This window comes from Ammodytes marinus, assembly GCF_949987685.1.
Source record: "Ammodytes marinus genome assembly, chromosome: 7".
NCBI lineage: Eukaryota > Metazoa > Chordata > Actinopteri > Uranoscopiformes > Ammodytidae > Ammodytes > Ammodytes marinus.
In genome coordinates this window covers 22,691,783-22,712,446 of record NC_137211.1, presented here as the reverse complement: position 1 = coordinate 22,712,446, position 20,664 = coordinate 22,691,783, and the positions used below count along the sequence as shown (strand labels likewise).

General features: G+C 44.9%; 1 protein-coding gene across 1 annotated transcript; it reads right to left on the bottom strand.

Moving 5' to 3' along the window:
* Nucleotides 1–171: 171 nt before the first annotated feature.
* On the bottom strand, nucleotides 172–19,819 carry ap4b1 (adaptor related protein complex 4 subunit beta 1). Its single transcript, XM_080030641.1, has 14 exons — nucleotides 19,760–19,819; nucleotides 19,391–19,515; nucleotides 18,462–18,686; nucleotides 18,099–18,229; nucleotides 9,226–9,373; nucleotides 8,214–8,499; nucleotides 5,841–5,939; nucleotides 4,913–5,024; nucleotides 4,494–4,577; nucleotides 3,850–3,953; nucleotides 3,147–3,354; nucleotides 2,590–2,901; nucleotides 1,326–1,487; nucleotides 172–1,115 (listed from the first exon to the last, which is right to left on the bottom strand). Exons 2-14 carry the CDS (start codon nucleotides 19,501–19,503, stop codon nucleotides 646–648), a joined length of 2,454 nt encoding a protein of 817 aa, XP_079886767.1. The 5' UTR covers nucleotides 19,504–19,515; nucleotides 19,760–19,819; the 3' UTR covers nucleotides 172–645.
* Nucleotides 19,820–20,664: the final 845 nt, after the last annotated feature.

Genomic DNA, 20,664 nt, shown 5'->3' with positions numbered 1-20,664 from the left:
TGTAAGGTAACCTCCGGTACGCGCTCTGGTTTGTGAGTGGATAGCATCAGGTGGCCGTGGCTTTATAGTGTCGTCCCACTGTCAAAATCAAGTCTAACCAGAAGAACAGATAGCAAAATGAAAATCTTTTATCATTGATTTATTATATCACGTCTTTGTGTTTTCCTCCAGAAAGAAAGCATCATGGTAGCCTCCAACAACTAATCAGCCTGACAACAGCACAAACATTTTAAAAAAAAAGAAGAAAAAAGAAAAAAGCAACAGAATGATAGTGATGTTACAGTTTCTGCACCCTGTCTATGAGTAATGTGCTCACTTCCATCGCCATGTGCTTGTCATCTCTGTCCCAAGGGCAAAAATACTCAGGTTGGTGCAATGAGACCATGACGTTATTCTTTATGAGCGCTATCCATTTTCAAGTTATATCTGCAAACTCATTTCCACTGATGTCCTGCACAGAGAGATTATAGCTATCTCTAATGAACAACCCTTGTCCGTATTTCCCCAACTGTTTGACCCATTCATGGTTAGAGAACTAAGTGAACAAGACCATGAAATTGAATGCAGCGCAGACTGGCGTGTAGTCTCTGAGCCACTTTGAAAGAGTCAGTCAGTAGTACAATGGTGTGTATTTGTGCATTGCGTTTATTTTCTGTCCGATGACAGCGTGTGCAGTACGGTGGTAAGGATGGAGAGGAAGCCCTTCAGAGCTTTGTCATCTCTCGGTTGCTGCTTGACTGTCACTTTGACTTCATCAGCTGTGGCCTCCTCTCCCTCTTTCATCCACTCCTCTTCCCTGCCCTCCACCTCCACCTCTCCGTCAGCCGTGCCTTTCTGCCCTGCTGCTGCTGCTGCTGCTCTCGGCTTGGCCTGCCCAGTGTACAGCAGCTCTGCCAGTATGAGTGTTCTGTGGGCTGTGTCTGTGGGCTGGGTGTGTGAGTACAGGTAGACCCTCCAGGGCAGCGTGTGTGGCGGCGTGAAGGCCAGCGTCTGGATATTGACCAGCTGCATGGCGGCCTGGAGGCTTTGCGGTGAACAGCCAGGTATCGCAAGGCATCGGACGCCATCTTCCAAGCACACATAATCCTCCTCCTCCTCTGCCATGTTGTCTGCACCTATAGTCGCAAAAATGAATAAAATTCAAAAGAAAAGACAGAAAAAAATAAAAATGTCAAACAGAATAAAAAAAATATAGGTGCCACTTTATCTTGATAGTCCATCTGTTGACACGCTTTCAGTAAGATATGCAGTTGCATTGTCAACAGTGGATCAGTTGATAGTCAACATGATTATTTCAACAGACAAGTGGCACGCATTCAACTAACCTGGCAGTACTTTGTCGGCATGCAAAACCTGTCGCTTCAGCCACAGGCGTTCAAACTCCTGCGGGCTGAGAGCCGGTGACGGCGACAAGCAGACGGGGAGCGCCACGCCGGGAGCCTGGGCATCAGCACAGGAGTCTGCACAGCCACTAGCACTGTCTGGGCCTGGACAGGACATGGAAGCATAGAGAGGAGAGAGAGCATGAGGGCTGTGCAGCAAGAGGGAGCAGGGGGATAGAGGCAGGCCTGCCCACACAAATGGCTGGGCCCCTGAAAACCTCCAGTCAATGGGCCCCCCTTACCCATTACTCCTATGAAGAATGAGTGTGAGTGCGCTCATCCCTCAATAAACACATACATGTATTTGTAGAGAGACTAACTACCTTATCAACCAGGGACTTGCAGGGACAGTTGGGGGAGCAAGTGCTCATTATTATTTTAAAATAGTAGCACATTTCTGACTTAGCCCAGCACACCTACCAATTTATTTTGATTCCCTTACACTCACACAATTGTTTAACAGATCTCTACAAAAGAATCAGTTCACACAGAGACATTGTTCTTCTTTAGTATTCACTAAAGCAAACAGTTTTTTCACAATTTGCACGTTTTCTATGCTACTGGTTTCTGGTAAGATACATTTACACTAATTGACTGCACCAAATATTGCACTTTTTTGTATTTCTGCACATGACATTAAATCATTTGAAATCTTTTGGTGGTATTGTACCACCAAAAGATTTCAAAGGATGTATTGTCATGTGCAGAAATAAACAAACTTTAAGTGCAATTTTTGAAACTATATCCCTCTCCGTGGTGCAGTCAGTTAGTGTAAATATAACCTATACCAGAAACTAGTAGCATAGATAACATGCAGATTGTGATAACACTGTTTGCTTTGGTGTTGCCTGCTCATGTAATAAACCTAGTGAATATCAAAGAAGACCAGTGTCTGTGTGAACTACTGATTAATTAGAGAGCCCATTAGTGACGTCAGCTCGAGTAAGGCAGATACTCAAAAGGTAGAAGGACTGGACGCCCTCTGTAAGATATATAATAAAGAATACTCGCTGAGCTGTAAAGCAAAACATGACCAGCTGTTTAGTCTCGTATAGAGCTCCAAATATTGAAGGCCTGAGAAAGCCTCATGGTTATATGAAAAACAGTCAGATGTTGCATGTTAGAATACTGTTTTCTTAATTCTGAGAAATGCACCTTGACTGGGAGCTGACACTTTATACAGATACACTACAATGTCTTTACCTACCTGAGTAAGCCTCAGCTTGGTTACAGGTCAGCGTGTCTGAGAAGTGCTTGTTTGGCTTGGGGTCAAAGGTGACATGTTGGGGGCTTCCTCTGCTGGCGGCCTTTGTCTCTGCGGTGCCCTGCTTCAGAGGCTCCAGAGTGTTAAAGCTGCATGCCCATTGGCTGATGGGCTCCGCGGGCCGGCCAATCAGGACACCCAGGGAAGGGTCTGACCTCCGACCCTGCAGCACCTTTCGTGTCTCTTCTATCCCACAATGCAACAGGCGGTAGTAGAGAAGCCCCTGGTCGCGCACACACATGTCCGTCTCTTCCTCTGGAAAACCAAGAGAGTTGACGGTCAGCACACGCACACAGAGAAACTCACGTGCGCGCACACACACACACACACACACACACACACACACACACACACACACACACACACACACACACACACACACACACACACACACACACACACACACACACACACACACACACACACACACACACACACACACACACACACACACACACACACACACACACACACACACACACACACACACACACACACACCTATGCAGTAGTGAAGCAGTCTTCCCAGCATGTCTTGTGTCTCGGCAGGTCGACACAGAAACAGCTTCATGGTGCTGGTCAGCAGCTCCATCTTGACTTCCAGAGATGCCTCACTCCTTACTCCATCTATAAACACCTCCAAGGTGTAGGGGGCGCCGGAGACCCGCTCCCCGTACACGCCCAGCAGCCATAGCAAGGCCTGCCTGCCCTATTGGAGGAGGAGGTGAATGAGCAGAAGATTTTAGACTCCATTGAAAAGCCTTTCCATATTCCAAAGAGGCCAGAGACAGAGTGTCCTCTCAGGGGCATCAAATATATTACCTATTATGAAATGCATCCTGGTATTGTAATGGGGAAAATATAGTTTGTATGTAAAAAGAAAAACATATTAAAAAACATACATTAAGGAGTTAGGCTATTATAATGTCTAATCTCTATCACATAAATGTCATAAACGGAGAACAGTAGAATCACAACAGAAATCTTTGCTGAGATATAACTAAAGCTGGTTCGACCCAATTGGTCATTACAGAAAATACTTTAATATCAAGCTTTAATGTACAATAGAACATATTCTACATAAGGAGATATATATATATATATATTTGCTACTTTGTTTCCTAAGTCTTTATTTGTATTGGAGTATTTTACATGGTGGCAGTGCTGAGTATGTGCAGGATGTGAATGTGGTTTGAGGTCTGACCTGGCTATCCTGCAACGTCTCCTCACAGCCCTCCAGAGCCTCACACACAGTGTCGCTACACTGAGGGCACACCCAGACCAGGTCTCGCATCGTCTGCACCACCGCTGAGGGGTCGGGAAGGGAAAAAAAGAGACTAACCTGAGTGTTTTTTTTTTAAACCTGCACAGAATGTCAACGTTTACTAGATTCTTTACTTCTTTACTAGACACATGACATAAAACAATTTTTTTATTTTTTATTTTTTTTAAACGCCTAAACCCTTGGCCTTAACTGTCAATCACTATCCTTGCCCTATTTGAAACCTTTAACCCTTGGCTTTAACTGTGAATTACCTTTTATATTATTTTTTGCCCGTAGGCTTCACAGGCAATTAAGCTGTATTCAGCCTATTGCTATGGTCGGCCGTCAACATTATTGACAGTTAATTTTGCAGAGCTTGTTTTTTTTACACCTGTATTTTAGCGAATCACGTTGCATTTCTTCGGTCATGTGATTAAAACGATAACATCTGATTGATGAGACACAGACGTCTCATCAGGTCTGAGAGGTAAAAACACGCCTACGTTGCATCAGGGCTTAATGGGTTGAACAGCGTGCATAGTGACAGACTACAGTATAGATGTGATTGGGGGAACCAGTTGTACCAGAAGTGATGTGCTCCTGTTTGAGCCCCAGCAGTCCAGTAAGGATCTCCAGACATCTGTCGCTGTAGCTGCGTCCAATACGACCTGCACACAATCCACACAGGATATGAGTCAGACTGTGACTTTAACCACAGAGGGTCAACTGCTGCTCACGTTGCTGGGTGATGACATTTAAAAAATGTATTCCCTTCAGTACTCTAAATGCCACATATGGTCATATCATGCCTTCGAAATCGCTTTGAATCCTCAATGAAGATTTTGTGATTTGCAATGGTGAATGTTGACATTTGCATTAAAGGGTTGTGTGTGTCACTGTGAGCCAGGAGAATAGAGGGTAGGGAAAAGTCACTGTCTGTGGTGTCCTGTAATAAAGACATGGCGAATAGGGTGTGTGTGTGTGTGTGTGTGTGTGTGTTTACCTATAGCTGAGATTGCAGCCTGGGCAGTGTCTGTGTTGACATCAGTGCAGTATCCTTTCAGCTCATCCAGTAACATTGCTACGTTCTCATCATTCACCAGCTCCACCAGCACCTGCAAACACAACAGCACGAGCTTTGCTATTAGTAAAGTATTGGACTGCTTCTGCTCATACGGGCTAGTCTTTGTGAATACCAAGGTGATCCAGTGGGATTATGTTTCATACTTTCTGAACCTGAGCGTCTTTGAGCAGGACTGTGAGCAGCACTGTGTTGGCCTGCTGTGGTTGGATGTCTGGATCCACTCAGTAATAACAGCATTGGAACGCTGATTAACCCTCACATAAATAATTATTTATTTAAAGATTTTTTGGCATTTGTAAGCTTTATTAGACAGGTTGGAGAGACAGAGGCGAAATGGGGCAGAGAGGGGAATGACATGCAGAGAACGACCACAAGCCAGATACGAACCTGTGGTCTGCTGCTTCTGAGGACTGAGCCTCTATGGACGGGCGCTATAACCACTAAACCCCCCCTCCCCCAATAAAGAAAATGTTTCTGCTTTCCCTGAAATCTCATAACGAATTTTCTCCATATATAAAGTATTAGAGCAGGAGGCTATCTCTTTATTCCAAACCGTAAGAATACTTTCTTTTGCGATCACCATCCCATACTGGATCGACAAAGCTTTCGTATGACTTAAAGTCTCTAGTTGTTTTGACGAGCCTAGAATGGCCTTGAGTTGATCGAGCAAGAGTGTATGCCGCGAAGACACTTAGCCCAAGCATCTGCTTACATTTCTACTCCTATTACGCTCTCCGATGGACTCCCTCAAATAATGCGTGGACAGGGCAGTGTGATCCGCAAACAAGTTTACCAATAAAGACCTATTTGACTGAGGATGTGCAACATTGAGTCAAACTGGCATCACCTGCATCTTCCTCTGCTTTATGAAGGCTGGCTCAGCATAGCCGCAGAAGAATCGTTTGTAGTGCGCCCCCATCAGGCCAGGGAGAGAACGCAACAGCAACTAGAGGAGACAAAGACAGGGTTTAATCATTTAATCAAACTGTATCTACTTAGTCTAGAGCTACTTTAAACTCCTCAACTCATGAAGAAAATGAAGCAGGAGATTCTGTACTTTATGTCTCTGCCCCCCCCCCCCCCTCCTCACACCAACACACACACACCAGCAAAAGATTAGCCCTGTTCATGCAAACAGAATATTTCCATAATTCAAATCATTATACATTTCTTTGTTGGTGGCGATGTTATGTGTAAGGTAAGGTGCCATAAGCAAAACAGCAATTCTGGTTTTTAAAACAGCAACAAATATACACATATACATACAGGTTTATCTTAATAGCTTCGAACTTTTAGAATGCAGAACATCAGAACTCAACTTTTGAATAGCTAATTCTAATATTAATGTGTGCTATATCATATAGCTATGGTCTTAACATTGAAATTCCTTTCATAGTTTAAATAATTTAGATTTCTAGATTTTTTTTATTTTTATTTTTTATTTTATTTTTTTAAAATCGTACTTGTCAGTCCGATATCCGATACGAAGATTGCAGCCATATCGGCCCCGATACTGATATTGTATCCGATCGGCCCCATCCCTAGTAAAAAGGGCTCCGAAAGGCCCTGGCTTATGGACTTGACTACTTGTTCCTCAACTCCATGCAAATCAATGTGACAGACACAAGAGCACTGTCTGACTACCATCAGACATTGAACACCTTGCTCACAACTTTCCAGGAAATGTCTCTGGAACTTAACATTGATAAAACAAAGGAGCTTTGCTGTCGGAGCAGGGGAACATTGAGCTCACAAGAAATGTTTCAACCGCTCAGCATCAACGCCGGTCAGCCAGTTGAACAGGTTTAGGTTTTTAAATACCTTGGTACAGAGTTAACACCTACAAAAAATATTTGATCCCCACTGCCATCACCACACTGAACAGTAACAAATAGGCAACATATCTCACTCCACTCAGTCACCTCTTTGCACCGCTTGCATTTTTTTGCATTCATTTATTGTCATTGTTGGGACTGTCTCTTTGTGTGAATTGAACCTTCCCTGTCAAAGACGAATTTCTGTCACTTGCGACAGAGTATAAAGTTTTCTTATCTTATCAAAGTTTTACATTTTCAAGTCAAATCCCAAAATTGGAAAAGCAAAAACAAGACGGAAAAAGACAGATTAAAAAAGGAAAAAAGTTTTCGCAAATTGCCGCCTGTTCAATTGCAACGTTGTCCGTTGCATGTCTCTCTCCTCTTTTCCACTGCGTACTAATCTATCAAATAAAGGTGAAACGGTGTTGTGTACAGTTCTTCTGTGTTCTGTATGAATGCAATAAAAAAAATGACACAAATTGCATCTTAACAACTGTTTAGTTTGTGTGAGTTTTCCCTAGTGCATGAAACGTGCCACAGAAGTACAGTCTTTCCTTGCAGAGACTACTCGTATCTGATTGGACACAAAAGAACTTGAAGCAGGAATAGAATAAACAAAGTTCATCAGTTGTACCGTAGATAAAATACTGTTTTCAGGGATCAGGGCGTATATTCAGAAGTCAAGCTGAGACTCAGTGACCCAGTACTCGGTGACCCAGATAAAAAATATGAACCAGATTTATTTTTACTTTTCTATAAGAAGATACAGTAGACGTCTTTGGTATCAAATGCACGTACTTAAAGCCCCTGTAAACCCAAATCCACAAAATCCCTCTAACTCATTTGGGGAGTTAGTTGTATGATTGTGAGCATCTGAAAAGAGTTAGGCATATTTATCAATCCAAATTAAAGATATTGTCATTTTTTCCTTGAATTGTTTTTGTTTTTGCTCTATTGTCATTCCTGTTCTTGTTCTTGTTTGTTTTTTCTTCCTTTCTATGCACACTAAATGTATGTTTGTTTGTGGTTCTTTGGAAACTGATCAATAAAAAGTAAAAAAAAAAGAAAGATACTTAGTGGTCTAGATGAGGCGGGCTATACTCTGGTTCTTATTACACAGTAAGTTATTTGAACCAATCACGGCAGTTCTTTGCCCGAACATTCTATGAAAACAATGACTGTTGCCGTGGAGACAGTTTGATAAGGCCGCGCCCACACTGACCTGTCAAGCGGTTTATGAACATTGATTTTCAATCAGGTTTTGGTAAAAAGCCTATCGAGACATCCAACCTTATTATCATATATTGATTCTAACGACTGGAGACCAGGTTTTCCAGAGGCTTTAGAAACCCGTGCGCCCACATCCTCTCCCTCTGAAACCGGAGTCATTCACACCGACTGACCTGGATGTGGCAGAGGGCGGTGAACCTCATCTCTCTGGACGCGCTCCCACAGGCAGCCAGCAGGGGCCCGCGTGCTCGCTCCAGGGCTGCCAGGCTGACGGCGGGCAGGCCGGAGCACAGGCTGAGGAAGAGGCTGAGGGTGGCGGCCATGACAGGGGGGTGAGGGCTGACCAGGGAGGCATCCAGCAGGGACAGGATGTCAAAGAGCTCCTCCTCAGACTGGGGCCGGTAGCGCTGGAGGACCTTCAGCACCTCACACTGACCCCAAACATCCAACTCCTTCAACCTGAGAGCACACGCAGGCACACACACACACACACACACACACACACACACACACACACACACACACACACACACACACACACACACACACACACACACACACACACACACACACACACACACACACACACACACACACACACACACACACACACACACACACACACACACACACACACACACACACACACAACATTTGGAGATCTGCTTTTTGTGTGATTCTGATTTAAAATCAAACGCTAGGAAGCAGTTCCTCTGCAAATGCTAGAGAATTAAATATCATGGGAAGGACAGTTTTAAATTCAGAGTGATTTGATGTGAAGCATCTGGAAAGCTCTCCTGGTAACATTGGCTTAGAGGGAAATCTATCAGGAAGCAATTTGGCTCTGCTGATTTCATTATCCGTCTGAAGATAAATGGCTGGTGGTTTTATGCAGAGACACACAGGCTCAGTACTGCAGACAAAAAGCTCTCGATCGACCAGGATTGCATACAAAACATAGAGAAAATAAAAGCATTTCACCTCTATGAAAAAATATATATACTTTGTACGTTTGTATTGTAGTTCTTGCAACACTGTTACATATCTGCCCCTCCTGATATTATCATCTAGTCCTCCAACAAGATCCTACTTAAATATTTATGAGAGGTAAGTGATGCTCAACTCTTGTTTTGACAGGTTTTCTCTCAGTGCCATGGTTCTCTGATGCAGGGACTGTGAGCCCACCTGTTGAGTAGGTGATGCGTGATGGGTTTGTTGATAGCGACCCCTCCCTCCTCCTTCAGGATCTCCTCCAGAGCTCGGAGGCAGTTGACCATCACCACGGGGTCCGGGTCCCTCAGCAGGCTGTACAGCTCGTTCGCCACTGCAGCGTCTACAAAGAGCACGCAAAAACAACTGGAAACTCAGGGACTTATTTATATATATTTTATAACAGATCATTCTTCTGCACAATATGTTTAAAGGTTAGGTCAGTGATTCTGAGGAACCATTATTGTCAAAAGCACTTTGTGTCAACATCATTGAATACCTTCTCCCCATCTGCTACCTGTCCATACTGTGTTGCACAAAAAATAAAAATCCGGTTTCAATACACATCCCAGGCTCTGTAAACTGGTTTGTAAAGTAACCAAAAGGTGCAAAGATGCCCACCGTAGCTAGCAATATGCCCATTTACAATGCCTAGGCTTTTTTTCAGCTCACACACATTACGTGTGTGCAATGAGTATGGATAGGTAGCAGATTGTGATTTTGACAAAAAGTGATTTTTGACAAGCATTCTCAAGAAATGCTGACCGGTGGCCTTACATTAGCATTCATTTGAATACTGAAATGGACTGCAAAACGGACTATGAATCAAGTGACATACAAAGGTTATCAATATCCACTTTTCTTCTAATTTTTATCATTGGTTATTTATCCTATAAATATGACATTACTTGTCAGGTGAAGCCTGGATAGATTCACGGCTCTCCGTTAAGTTAGCAGTGGTTTAAGGTTTGAGGCAGTTGGAAAGTCACATGGTCTCTTTAAACATCCTTACTGTCACTGTGTCAACGCTGCCTCCCCTACAAAGTAGAAATAACATACCACTAGGGGTGTGCACGTGTAACCGGTTAGTAAATCATAACCGTTAAAGCTCACATATTATGCACTTTGCTGTCAATTTTATATGGTCTAAGTAGTCCCAAATACTTATTCTTTTAGATGTTTGCTGAAAAACCCATTCAGATCATTTATTGTAGCAAGCCTCTATACCCTGATTGTCCTCTGGTCTCAGGATGACCTATATTTGTGAGATCTGGCTGGCCCCTCCCACCTCTCTGCCGGGCTTTCTTTATATGTCCATGGGGCTCTCCCACCGTCTCTGCCGTGCTCTCGCGATACTAGAGAGACATTGCGTGACTGCGAACACAGTGTTTACCCGTAGCTAAGCCATACTCTGAACAATTTGACATGACCTGACATGATTAAAACCAGTGAAAACAGTAGCTTCAAAGTTTGATTTGTACATGAATATCTTCCCATCCTTTGTCATGTTAAAAATGAGTCATTATTAGACTGCAAGGGGAAAGCTAAGTTAGTGTATTAGGAGTGTAACCTATTTCCTGTTTAGGGCTCTTATTGTGAAAAGATGGAACACGGAAGTGTTGTGGTATTGTGGTTGATTTGACTTATGTTTGGATGCTTCAATAAAGTGGCTCGTTCCGTTCCGTGAATGGAGTTTCCCGAGTCAATTATTCCTATAATACTGAAGTATAGGGACGGCCAAAACGCTCGGTTACATTGGTGGCAGCGGTGGGATGTACAGAACCATGGACAGACTTACTGAGGATATGAGAGAAATGAGAATGGAAATGAGGCAAATGGCAGAGGAAAACAATAAACTGAAAAGCAGTGGCTGGGGAGATGAAAGAAAAAGCTCTCACCCCGTGCGTGGAGGCCAGTGTCAGTGTATGTGTGGTGAGCAGGGCTGCCAGTCGCGTCGCCCACGGGGGCGCTCACCTGACCGTGGCTGGCGTGAAAGAGAAGCAGAAGGAGGTCCCGGTGGAAGACAGGATTACAAGGGTTCATTTGGTGACAGAACCCCTTCTCCAACTTGGCGGGGCACTAGACCTGCCAGAGGCTCCTTCCAGGATGATTCACAGAGGAGACGAGGGGTGCGTTTTCTCTCTCCCAAGAGGGAGGAGCCTGCCAACCTGTCGGGAAAAGAGATGTAGCTGATGTTGCGGCCCAAACACCAGCTACTGCAATTGGGGGCCATGTGAGCGAGAAACGCTTCTCCTCTCAACAGGTAACATCCAAATACATGACACAACGGAGCAACAACATACCTCATATGTAAGAGGCAGCATTGAAGGGACTGAAATCAATATATTAGTGGACTCAGGAGCAACAGAGTCATTCATCAGTGCTGATTTTCGCATGTCAGTTCCAGCACTACGTAAACGGCCCTTAAATGCAGACTTTATTGCCGCGCGTGCTGTGAATGGCCAGATGCTTGATACATTGGGCACCGTGACTGCAACTCTACGGCTAGGAGAATACTCCTGGCAACATGTGTTCCATGTGCTGAGGGGGTCCACACAAGCAGCACTGTTGGGACTTGACTTTCTTACAGTTAAACATGCACTACTTGACTATGCCCGTGGCAAACTACAATTGTGGGACACTATAATTCCACTTTTGAGTGGCAAAGACTTGATTCCAGAGTGTTGCAATATTTCCATTACCACGGCCACAACAATACCACCACTCAGTGAGATGCTGGTTCCAGTAAATGTGTCCCCAGCTGGCCTCGTCGACCAGCTCCCTGACTTTGTGGGCTACTTAGCACCCAACCTCCAAAACAAATGTGGGTGTGTTGTGGCTCACACAGTGACATCAGTGAGAGATGGGATTACTACAGCCCGTGTTTTAAACCCTACGGATCAGGACATTGTACTCAGAGAGGGTATGCACCTGGGGGAGTTTTTCTCTGTGGATGAGTCCGAGCTTGTATCACTCCCACAGATTGCTGTCGAGACAGTCTCTGCTATTTCACCTACGGAGCTGCCCCCTGTGTCACTAGAGGACTCGCCCGCCAGTCAGCAGCAGAAAGAGCTACTGGGTGCTCTGCTAGTAGAACACAGGGAGATATTCAGCACATCAAAAAGGTTGACAGGCAAATGTACACTTATAAAACACCACATCAAAACCGGCAACCATACCCCCATGCGACAGCGCGCCTACCGGACCTCACCAGACAAGCGAGAAGAGATAGACAAGCAGGTAGCGGCCCTGCTAGCTGATGGGGTGATTGAGGAAAGCTGTAGCCCCTGGGCCTCGCCTGTCGTTCTGGTGAAGAAAAAGAATGGTGAGTGGAGGTTTTGCATTGACTATCGTCGCTTGAACAGTATAACTGTCAAAGACTCTCATCCTCTTCCCAGGGTGGATGACACCCTGGATGCACTGGCAGGCTCCCTGTGGTTCACCACCCTGGATTTCACAAATGGGTACTGGCAGGTGGAGGTCGCTGAGGACGACAGGGAGAAAACTGCCTTCACAACCGGCAGGGGCCTCTACCAGTGGCGGTCGATGCCAATGGGTCTCACTAACTCACCTGCCACGTTTCAGCGTATGATGGAGCTGGTGCTCAGAGGGCTTCCCTGGCAGGTGTGCATGGTCTATCTCGACGACGTACTGATCTACAGCCCCACCTTTGAGGAGCACCTTTCCTCACTGCGGGAAGTGTTCTCCAGGATCAAATCAGCAGGCCTCAGGTTAAACCCTAAAAAGTGTCATCTTGCCCAAGACCATGTGGTGTTCCTCGGCCATGTTGTGTCTCGCCATGGCCTGCAACCAGACCCTCGAAACACCGACAAAGTCAGAACGTGGCCCACACCAAAGACTCCGACCGAGGTGAGAGCATTTGTGGGCCTTTGCTCTTACTATAGACGTTTCATTAAGGACTTTTCCCAGCGTGCAGCCCCTCTGCACCGCTTAACATGCAAAGACACACCGTTCCAGTGGACAACTGATTGTGAAGCAGCATTTGAGTATTTGAAGGGAGTACTTTCATCTGCCCCAGTTGTCACAATGCCGGACTTTCATATTCCCTTTAAAGTGTATACAGATGCCTCCAACGATGCTGTGGGGGCTGTGTTGGCTCAGGACAAAGAAGGGCTGGAGAGAGTGGTTGTGTATGCTAGTCAGTCGTTGGCTCCCACCGAAAGGCGCTGGTCCACATTCGACAGAGAGTTGTGGGCTGTGGTGTGGGCTGTACGCCAATTCAGACACTACATTGGATCAGCTGCCTTCACCATTATAACTGACCATAAACCTCTGCTTGGCCTTCGCAGCATGTCCATTGATAAAGAACCCACAGGAAGGAGAGCAAGATGGGTGTTAGAACTGGACCCTTTTAACTGGGTCATGCAGCACAAAGAGGGTCAACAGCATGTCAATGCGGACGCTCTCTCAAGACGGCCTCCAAACCCAGGGTCTAGTGTGGTGAATTACAACTGTCAGGAGACAGCTGCTCAGGTGAATGCTGTGGACTCAGACACCCCGCCAGTTGCTCCCCAGCCAGACATTTTATTGTCTCCGCCGTCTGCTGTGGACCCCTACACCTCTGGTCTCACCGCAGCACAACAAATGGACACTGGCAGTGAGTCCGACAGGTCTTTCATGCATGCACTTTCACATGACCGGACTGGAATAAGAGAGCTGCAAAGAACTGATCCTGACACAAGTGCAGTATTGCAATGGATTGAAGGCAGTGGGTCTCGACCGCCGCGGGGGCACATGAAAGGTAGCTCTCGGCAATGTTGGAAATTATGGACTGAATATCCCCGCCTTTCTGTTAAAAATGGACTGCTCTGCCGGACATTGAAATCTTCCCGCACAGGGGGTGACATGTGTCAAGTAGTTGTGCCCTCCTCGCTGGTTCCTGATGTGCTGCAGCACCTACATGGGGGCCCTGCCTCTGCACACTTTTCAGCGGAGCGTGTATGGGAACGGGCAAGGCAAACGTGTTATTGGCCCTCTATGTTCAAAGATATTCAACAGTGGTGCGAGCAGTGCATCCCATGCCAAACCCGCAGAGCCCCAGCGCCCAAACATAGAGCGCCAATGGGGGGTTCTCAAGCTACTCTACCATTTCAGAGAGTCGCAACTGACATTCTTGAACTGCCTATGACTTCTAAGGGTAACAGATATGTGTTAGTGGTAGAAGACTACTTTACCAAGTTTGTAAACCTGTATGCTCTGCCTAACCAAACAGCCCAGTCTGTAACACAGTGTTTGTTTGAGGACTATGTTTTAGTTCATGGTATTCCAGAGACTGTTCACAGTGATCAGGGTCGGCAATTTGAGGCTGAGATTGTACAGAGACTGTGTCAACTGTTAGGTATTAAGAAGACACGCACTACCCCATACAATCCCAAATCGGATGGCATGGTTGAACGTTTTAATCGGACCCTCATTGACCAGCTTGCCAAATCGCTGCTTGCTTGTGGTGGTGAATGGGACGATTATCTGAAACATGTGGCGTTCGCCTATAACACATCTGTTCATTCCAGCACCAGCTACTCTCCCTACTATTTGGTGCATGGACGGGAAGCTCGGGTCCCAGTGGATGTGCTGGTGCCATCACAGGTATCATCAAACTTACCTTCTTCTCATGCTGACTTTGTGACCTCTATGGCAGGGAAGCTGGAGACGGCGTTTGGTGGTGCCAGACAGAGCGGTGTCCAAGCACACGAGAAACAAAAACTGTACTATGATGGAGCCGTCCGCCACACACCATATGCAGAAGGAGATCTGGTGTGGCTTCACAATCCCACAGAGGACCGTATGAAGCTCGCTCCCCACTGGAAGGGACCATACAGTGTCCTTGCAGTGTTGGGCTCTCAAGGAGAACATGGGCTCACCTATCGTATTGCCTGTCCTTTGGACTCTGACGGCCGGACGCAGGTAGTCCATTATGACAGACTGAAACGTTATACTCTGCCACTCCTTTCTGGCTCTTCAGGCGGCCTTCCGGCCCCCCCTCTTCATGCCCATTCACAACCGGATGAGGGACCCTCCTGTGGGGACTGGACGGCTGAGGAGCCCCTCGTTGCTGTTGGCACAGGAACTGCTCAGGTTACAGGCACCGAGGTGCCACGACAGACTGTATCGCGTTCGGGAAGAACTGTGACACAGCCAGTTCGTTTCAAGGACTTTGTCAGTTATTGTTAACAAGCTAATTCCAATGTAGGCAATATGTCTAACACTGGGAGGTATGGTATCTGTTCTTCAAATTCGGGTTGACATGCTGTTGGTATGTTGGGTCATTGTTATTTTTGAGGAGCTGAATTATACCATTTGTACTGTAACCGTCATTGGGTTTCACAAGTTAATGTGCTTATTTACTTGTTTGTCGAATTAATGACTATTTTGAGTCTAAATGGGGGGTAGAAGCTCCATGCTTTATGAGTGAGGGTATATATATATATTTTTTTCCCCCCACCTTGGTAATACAACATGTTTGTTGTGACAATTTTTTTTAGAGTGCACTGAAGTTATTGATGTGTGGAAACGGGGACGTTTCTTCTTGGAGGAGGGGAGTTATGTAACCTATTTCCTGTTTAGGGCTCTTATTGTGAAAAGATGGAACACGGAAGTGTTGTGGTATTGTGGTTGATTTGACTTATGTTTGGATGCTTCAATAAAGTGGCTCGTTCCGTTCCGTGAATGGAGTTTCCCGAGTCAATTATTCCTATAATACTGAAGTATAGGGACGGCCAAAATGCTCGGTTACAGGAGCAAAACTTGGTGCTACAACCGAAGCTACATGGGCGCTAACGCTAAAAATAAGACTCAGACGATTTAAACCAGTGAAAACAGTAGCTTCAAAGTTTGATTTCTACAGGAATATCTTCCCATCCTTTGTCATGTTAAAAACTAGTCATTTTCAGACTGCTGTGGGGAATATAAACAGCGTGTTATGAGCAAAAGCTGGTTGCTTGTCCCAAAGCTAATAGCTATACACCAGTCAGGCAAAACTACCAATAAAAACTATTATTTTAGTTTCACCATTTAAAAAAAAGCACAGGTAGCTTCCTATCCGTTGTGTTATTAAAAACGAGGCATAGACTGCTGTGGTTAAGATAAATTAGTGGAGTATGAGCAAAAGCATTCTGTGTTGGCGTATGTAACATTCAGGCTGTACTATGGGCATCTTGTCGCTTAGCGAGGAAAGCAACATGGCTGTCGCTCGGAAAATTTCCCAGATGATCTCGGGGCCGTGGACCAATAAGAAATGGGGGGGTGGGGTTATCATAGACTACTGCTAATGTGGGGGGAAGCATGGACATATAAAGAAAATATGGGGATGTGGCTGTGCAGTTTATGACGTCATAAACCGCGAGAATTCTGAAAGGAGTATGTTGGGGGGGAGGGGTGGGGGTTTCAGAACGGGGGAGAGTGAGAAAAGGAGAGATTGTTATTTTTCTTATATTTTGGCAGTCTCTAGGCACACTGTGGACCCATGGATATGTTGGAACACATTTAAAAAGTGCATTTAGCATAATATGTGACCTAAAACCAATAAACAAAACCCTTTTTTTTTTAATGACTTCAATGTGTTATTGAAACACACATAAATTCATTCAAAATCAGAAGTTACACAAACTATTTGGAGAAGATAAAAGCTAGTCTGCAGAATCTGTCTGCCTCACTCAGTATGTGTGTGTGTATATCAGTCAGCACTGCGGACACCGGACACGCAACAGACACAAATGTGCGCGCAGCCACAGTTACGGCAGAGGGATGAGAGATATACTGAAAATTTAAATAACCCAGTTGACGTGAACAATGCTCGCAAGTAGGTGCAATAAAACCTTCAAAAGTAAAAAGCCCAAACTTTATCTATTCTCCTGTTCAACCTGCATAAAGGTGGACTCAGGGGCGCAACTACCCACTTTCTGGGGGGTATGCAGACACTTAGCAGGCGCCTCCCCCCCCCCCCCCCCCCACAATTACAGACTTCCATTTTAAGTTACATATTAGAGCAGGTGATCGGCTCAACCATGACATGTCTGCCTGCACTGATTCTCCCAAAAGTAAAGGACACAGTGAATAACAGGTTGGTCATCAGAAATAAAACTAACTGGGCATTTAGGTTTTTGTGGCCTCACTAGTGTCAGGCATGCAAACTCATAAGCCATGAAAAAGGTGACATGTCCGAAAACATACCCCTGTAGGGGGGTCTGGGGTTTCCCCCCCCAGAATTTTTTGTGATTTGAACATGTAAAATGGGAAATTTGGTTAACTCTGGTGAAGAGAATTAAAGACAAAGAAAACTTTTATTTCAGTTCAAATGAATAGTAAAATGAGCCAAACAAGTTAGTCAGCCAACCTTCTTGACTTTACCCATACAACGTGTGTAGGTATTTACTAAGAAAAACGTTAAAAAAACAGCTCAGAAAAACGGTTAAATTGGAAAAACCAGCTTGTTGATAAAACTTTTTTTTCAAGTGAAGGAGAGAGAAAAGGCATTAAATAAGACAAAAAAAAAACTTAGAGCCACCAATCTATCACACCAAATTCCCTTACAATAAACTATTATATACTCTCTCTCTCTCTCTCAGTCAGGCAGGCAGGTACAGTATCTATAGATGCTTTCAAGCGGAGCCCCCATCCACCCTCTGCATGTAAAGGGTCCAACTCCCTTGTATGTCTGAAATGCTGCACCCGGATGCTGCTTTGCAGGTTGATCCAGTGGGTGCCCGGGATGCTTTTCATGACAGCAATGGAGTAGGCAGAAATGTGCCATTGCTTTATAGTTGCTTGTTTCCTCTAGTGTGAGATGTTACATTCCAGAGCCATTTTCTACACAAATTTTTAACACAGATTTCATATTGTGCATACCCACTTTTTGCGCCACTGGGTGGACTTGTAGAAAGCGATATGCAACTAATCTACTCTGTCCATCCACAGAGTAACATAATGAAGGCAATAATGACAGGCATGACAGCCAATGAAACAGTTAAACGTGTACATGAAAAAATGCAGTTGTGTCACCGTTTAGACATTTTTTTTCAACGTTCACACCCCCTACTAATCCACCCTACCTATCTCAGAGCTTGGCTGGAGGTCGTGTAGCTTGGCCCAGCCGAGTACAGCCACTCGTCTTACACAAGCTGCTCTGTCCCTCAGTCCTGCTGTCAGAGGCTGCTCCACATACTCCACCAGACTGGGTAACCTAGGAACATACGGACACAAACACCTCATTACCGTGCATTCACACCAGAAGGGACATGAGCCACACTGGCAGCCTGCAGCCATTCATTTTCAATGGACTTGTTACTTGTAATTGTACACGGGCACATCTGATGCTTTTGGTGTGAATGCGGGGTTATTCCAGCAGCAGTCACCACCAGCCGACATGATCGCCTGTGCAGAGGTCTGCTGTGCGTGTAGTTCTAGCGCCTCACCTGAGGTTGGTCATGTTCCTCAGAGCCAGGGAGCGGACCATGGGGTTGGGATCCTGACAATCTTTCCTCAGTGTGTTGATGACTAGCAGAGACAGCTCTGGGTTGACAGCGGCGTAGGAACACAGGAAGACATAGACCAGCTTCTTCTGGACTATGTCTACTGTGGCGCACGCTTTGACCATCTCAGTGAACAGGCCCGACACATCCACACCCTGCGACATGGCCCTGAGTCATGGAGAGAGAGAGAGAGAGGGGGGGTGAAAGAGAGGAGTGGAAGAAAGAGAAATAAGGAGTAGATAGGGGGGAAGAGTAAGGAAAACAGACTTCACTGCTTTAATCTTAAAGTCCAGATGTGGAGTTCAGGGTCTCTTCAGATACTCGACGCAAGACATGGATTATCTTTCTGACCACCACTGACTAAGAATATTAAAGGCATCATGACAGCCAACTTTATGTCCGAGCTGCAGGTGTACTGGATTGTAGAAGAGTGAGACTGGCCATGTGTACCTTATAAAGTGGACAAAGTGCAGCCCCCCTTTCGGTCTATCTGTGTGTCTATCAGTCTTATTTTCTGTCGCTGTGTGTCTTTCTGTCTCTTGTCTCTGTGTGTTTCTATCTATGTGTGTGTATCGGTGTCTCTGTGTATGTGTGTGTGTCTGTCCTCATTGTTTTCTGTCTGGCGGTCTCTGTTTGTGTGTCTGTCTCTTGTCTGTGTGTATGTCTATCTATCTGTGTCTGTCTTATTTTCTGTCTTTATCCGTGTATGTGTGTTTGTGTATTTCTCTTGTCTATGTGTATGCATCTGTGTGCAATGCCAATGATTGGGATCGAAAGCAAAGCTGTACAAACGTGTGTGTGTGTGTGTGTGTGTGTGTGTGTGTGTGTGTGTGTGTGTGTATTTGTGTCACGTCTGTCAGTCCTAGTCCTACCTGATGACTTTGAGGATGGTGTTCCTGTAGCGCAGCTGGTCCGACTGGACGTTGGGGTTGGACAGAGCTCTCCTCAGCTCCCTCACCGTGTCCTCGCTGCCCAGATAAGGCATGGTGTCCGCACACTGATACGGCACAACACGTTTAACATGAGACTGCTCACAAAAAAGCGAATACCAGCTGTACCTGAAGCTTTCTTTATATGTCCATGATCTGAACAGTTAGACAGAAAAGAAGTAAACAAACGTTTGTTCACCGACACACGTACGCGACACGCTTGTACATTAGTAAATATCGGGTTATACTATACTGTATATATTATACTTCTCCATTATCAACACAAATTTGTGTTTATTTGAGAAACATTACCGTTTCACACTTTCATTCCCAACACTGCTAGGGTGACTCAATTGTTTACACCGGTCCGTGTACACTTCCGCATTTCTTCTTCTGCGTTCAGCGTATAATACGTCCTGTGCTGCCCTCTGCCAGTTGGAGCAGAAATGACACGCATCTCAGCGTTGCAATTGCAATGCACACTCACTCATGGACACATTATAAAATAGGCACACTGGCCTCAACCATAGACTGTATATAAAACAGGAGAGAACAAATGTGTTTGTTTTACACATGGAAACGAATTATTGTTTTCCAGCTGTTGGGGGGACTTGAGCACATTTAAAAAATAATTATGTGGATTTTATAGTGAATGCCATTTATTTAATTATTTAAATAAATATTGAATAGGATACATATACGTAACGTATGAATACATATTCATACAAATTAAAAACGTTTGCATATGAAATAAATAAACGAGGAAATGTATAAATTAATGTATAAATATATAAATGCTGAGTCAATACAGTTCAATAAATAAATAGGTATATCAAATGTCTACTTTTAGTGATAGTATTGCAGATTAAACTATCCAACAGCATTGCCAGATTAACCCCATACCCAGCCAAAATAAACTGTTACAGTGATACAGTAGAACACAAACCAACTGACGCACAGTGAACCTGGGTGGGCCCAATCTACAATTTGATACATGGTCATACATCGCTAATAATAATACTGTATAACGTGTCCTAACATAGAACTGACAGGAGACACCCTGCTGCATAACCAGTACTTTTACTTAGAGAACATGCAGCGTAAAATTCTATTTATTGCATAAAATAAACTTGTAATGGACTTCTACATTGTTGTACTGTTGCTTCTGCAGTACCTCTTCCACTAATAGTGCCCTGGTTAATATGACATTATATAGA

Coding starts and splice junctions, on each gene's coding strand:
- ap4b1 (XM_080030641.1), bottom strand. CDS start 19,503: ATGCCTTATCTGGGCAGCGAGGACACGGTGAGGGAGCTGAGGAGAGCT. Junction 18,687..19,390: donor ACCATCCTCAAAGTCATCAG/GTAGGACTAGGA, acceptor TCCATGACTCAG/GGCCATGTCGCAGGGTGTGG. Junction 8,500..9,225: donor ACGCATCACCTACTCAACAG/GTGGGCTCACAG, acceptor GTGTGCTCTCAG/GTTGAAGGAGTTGGATGTTT.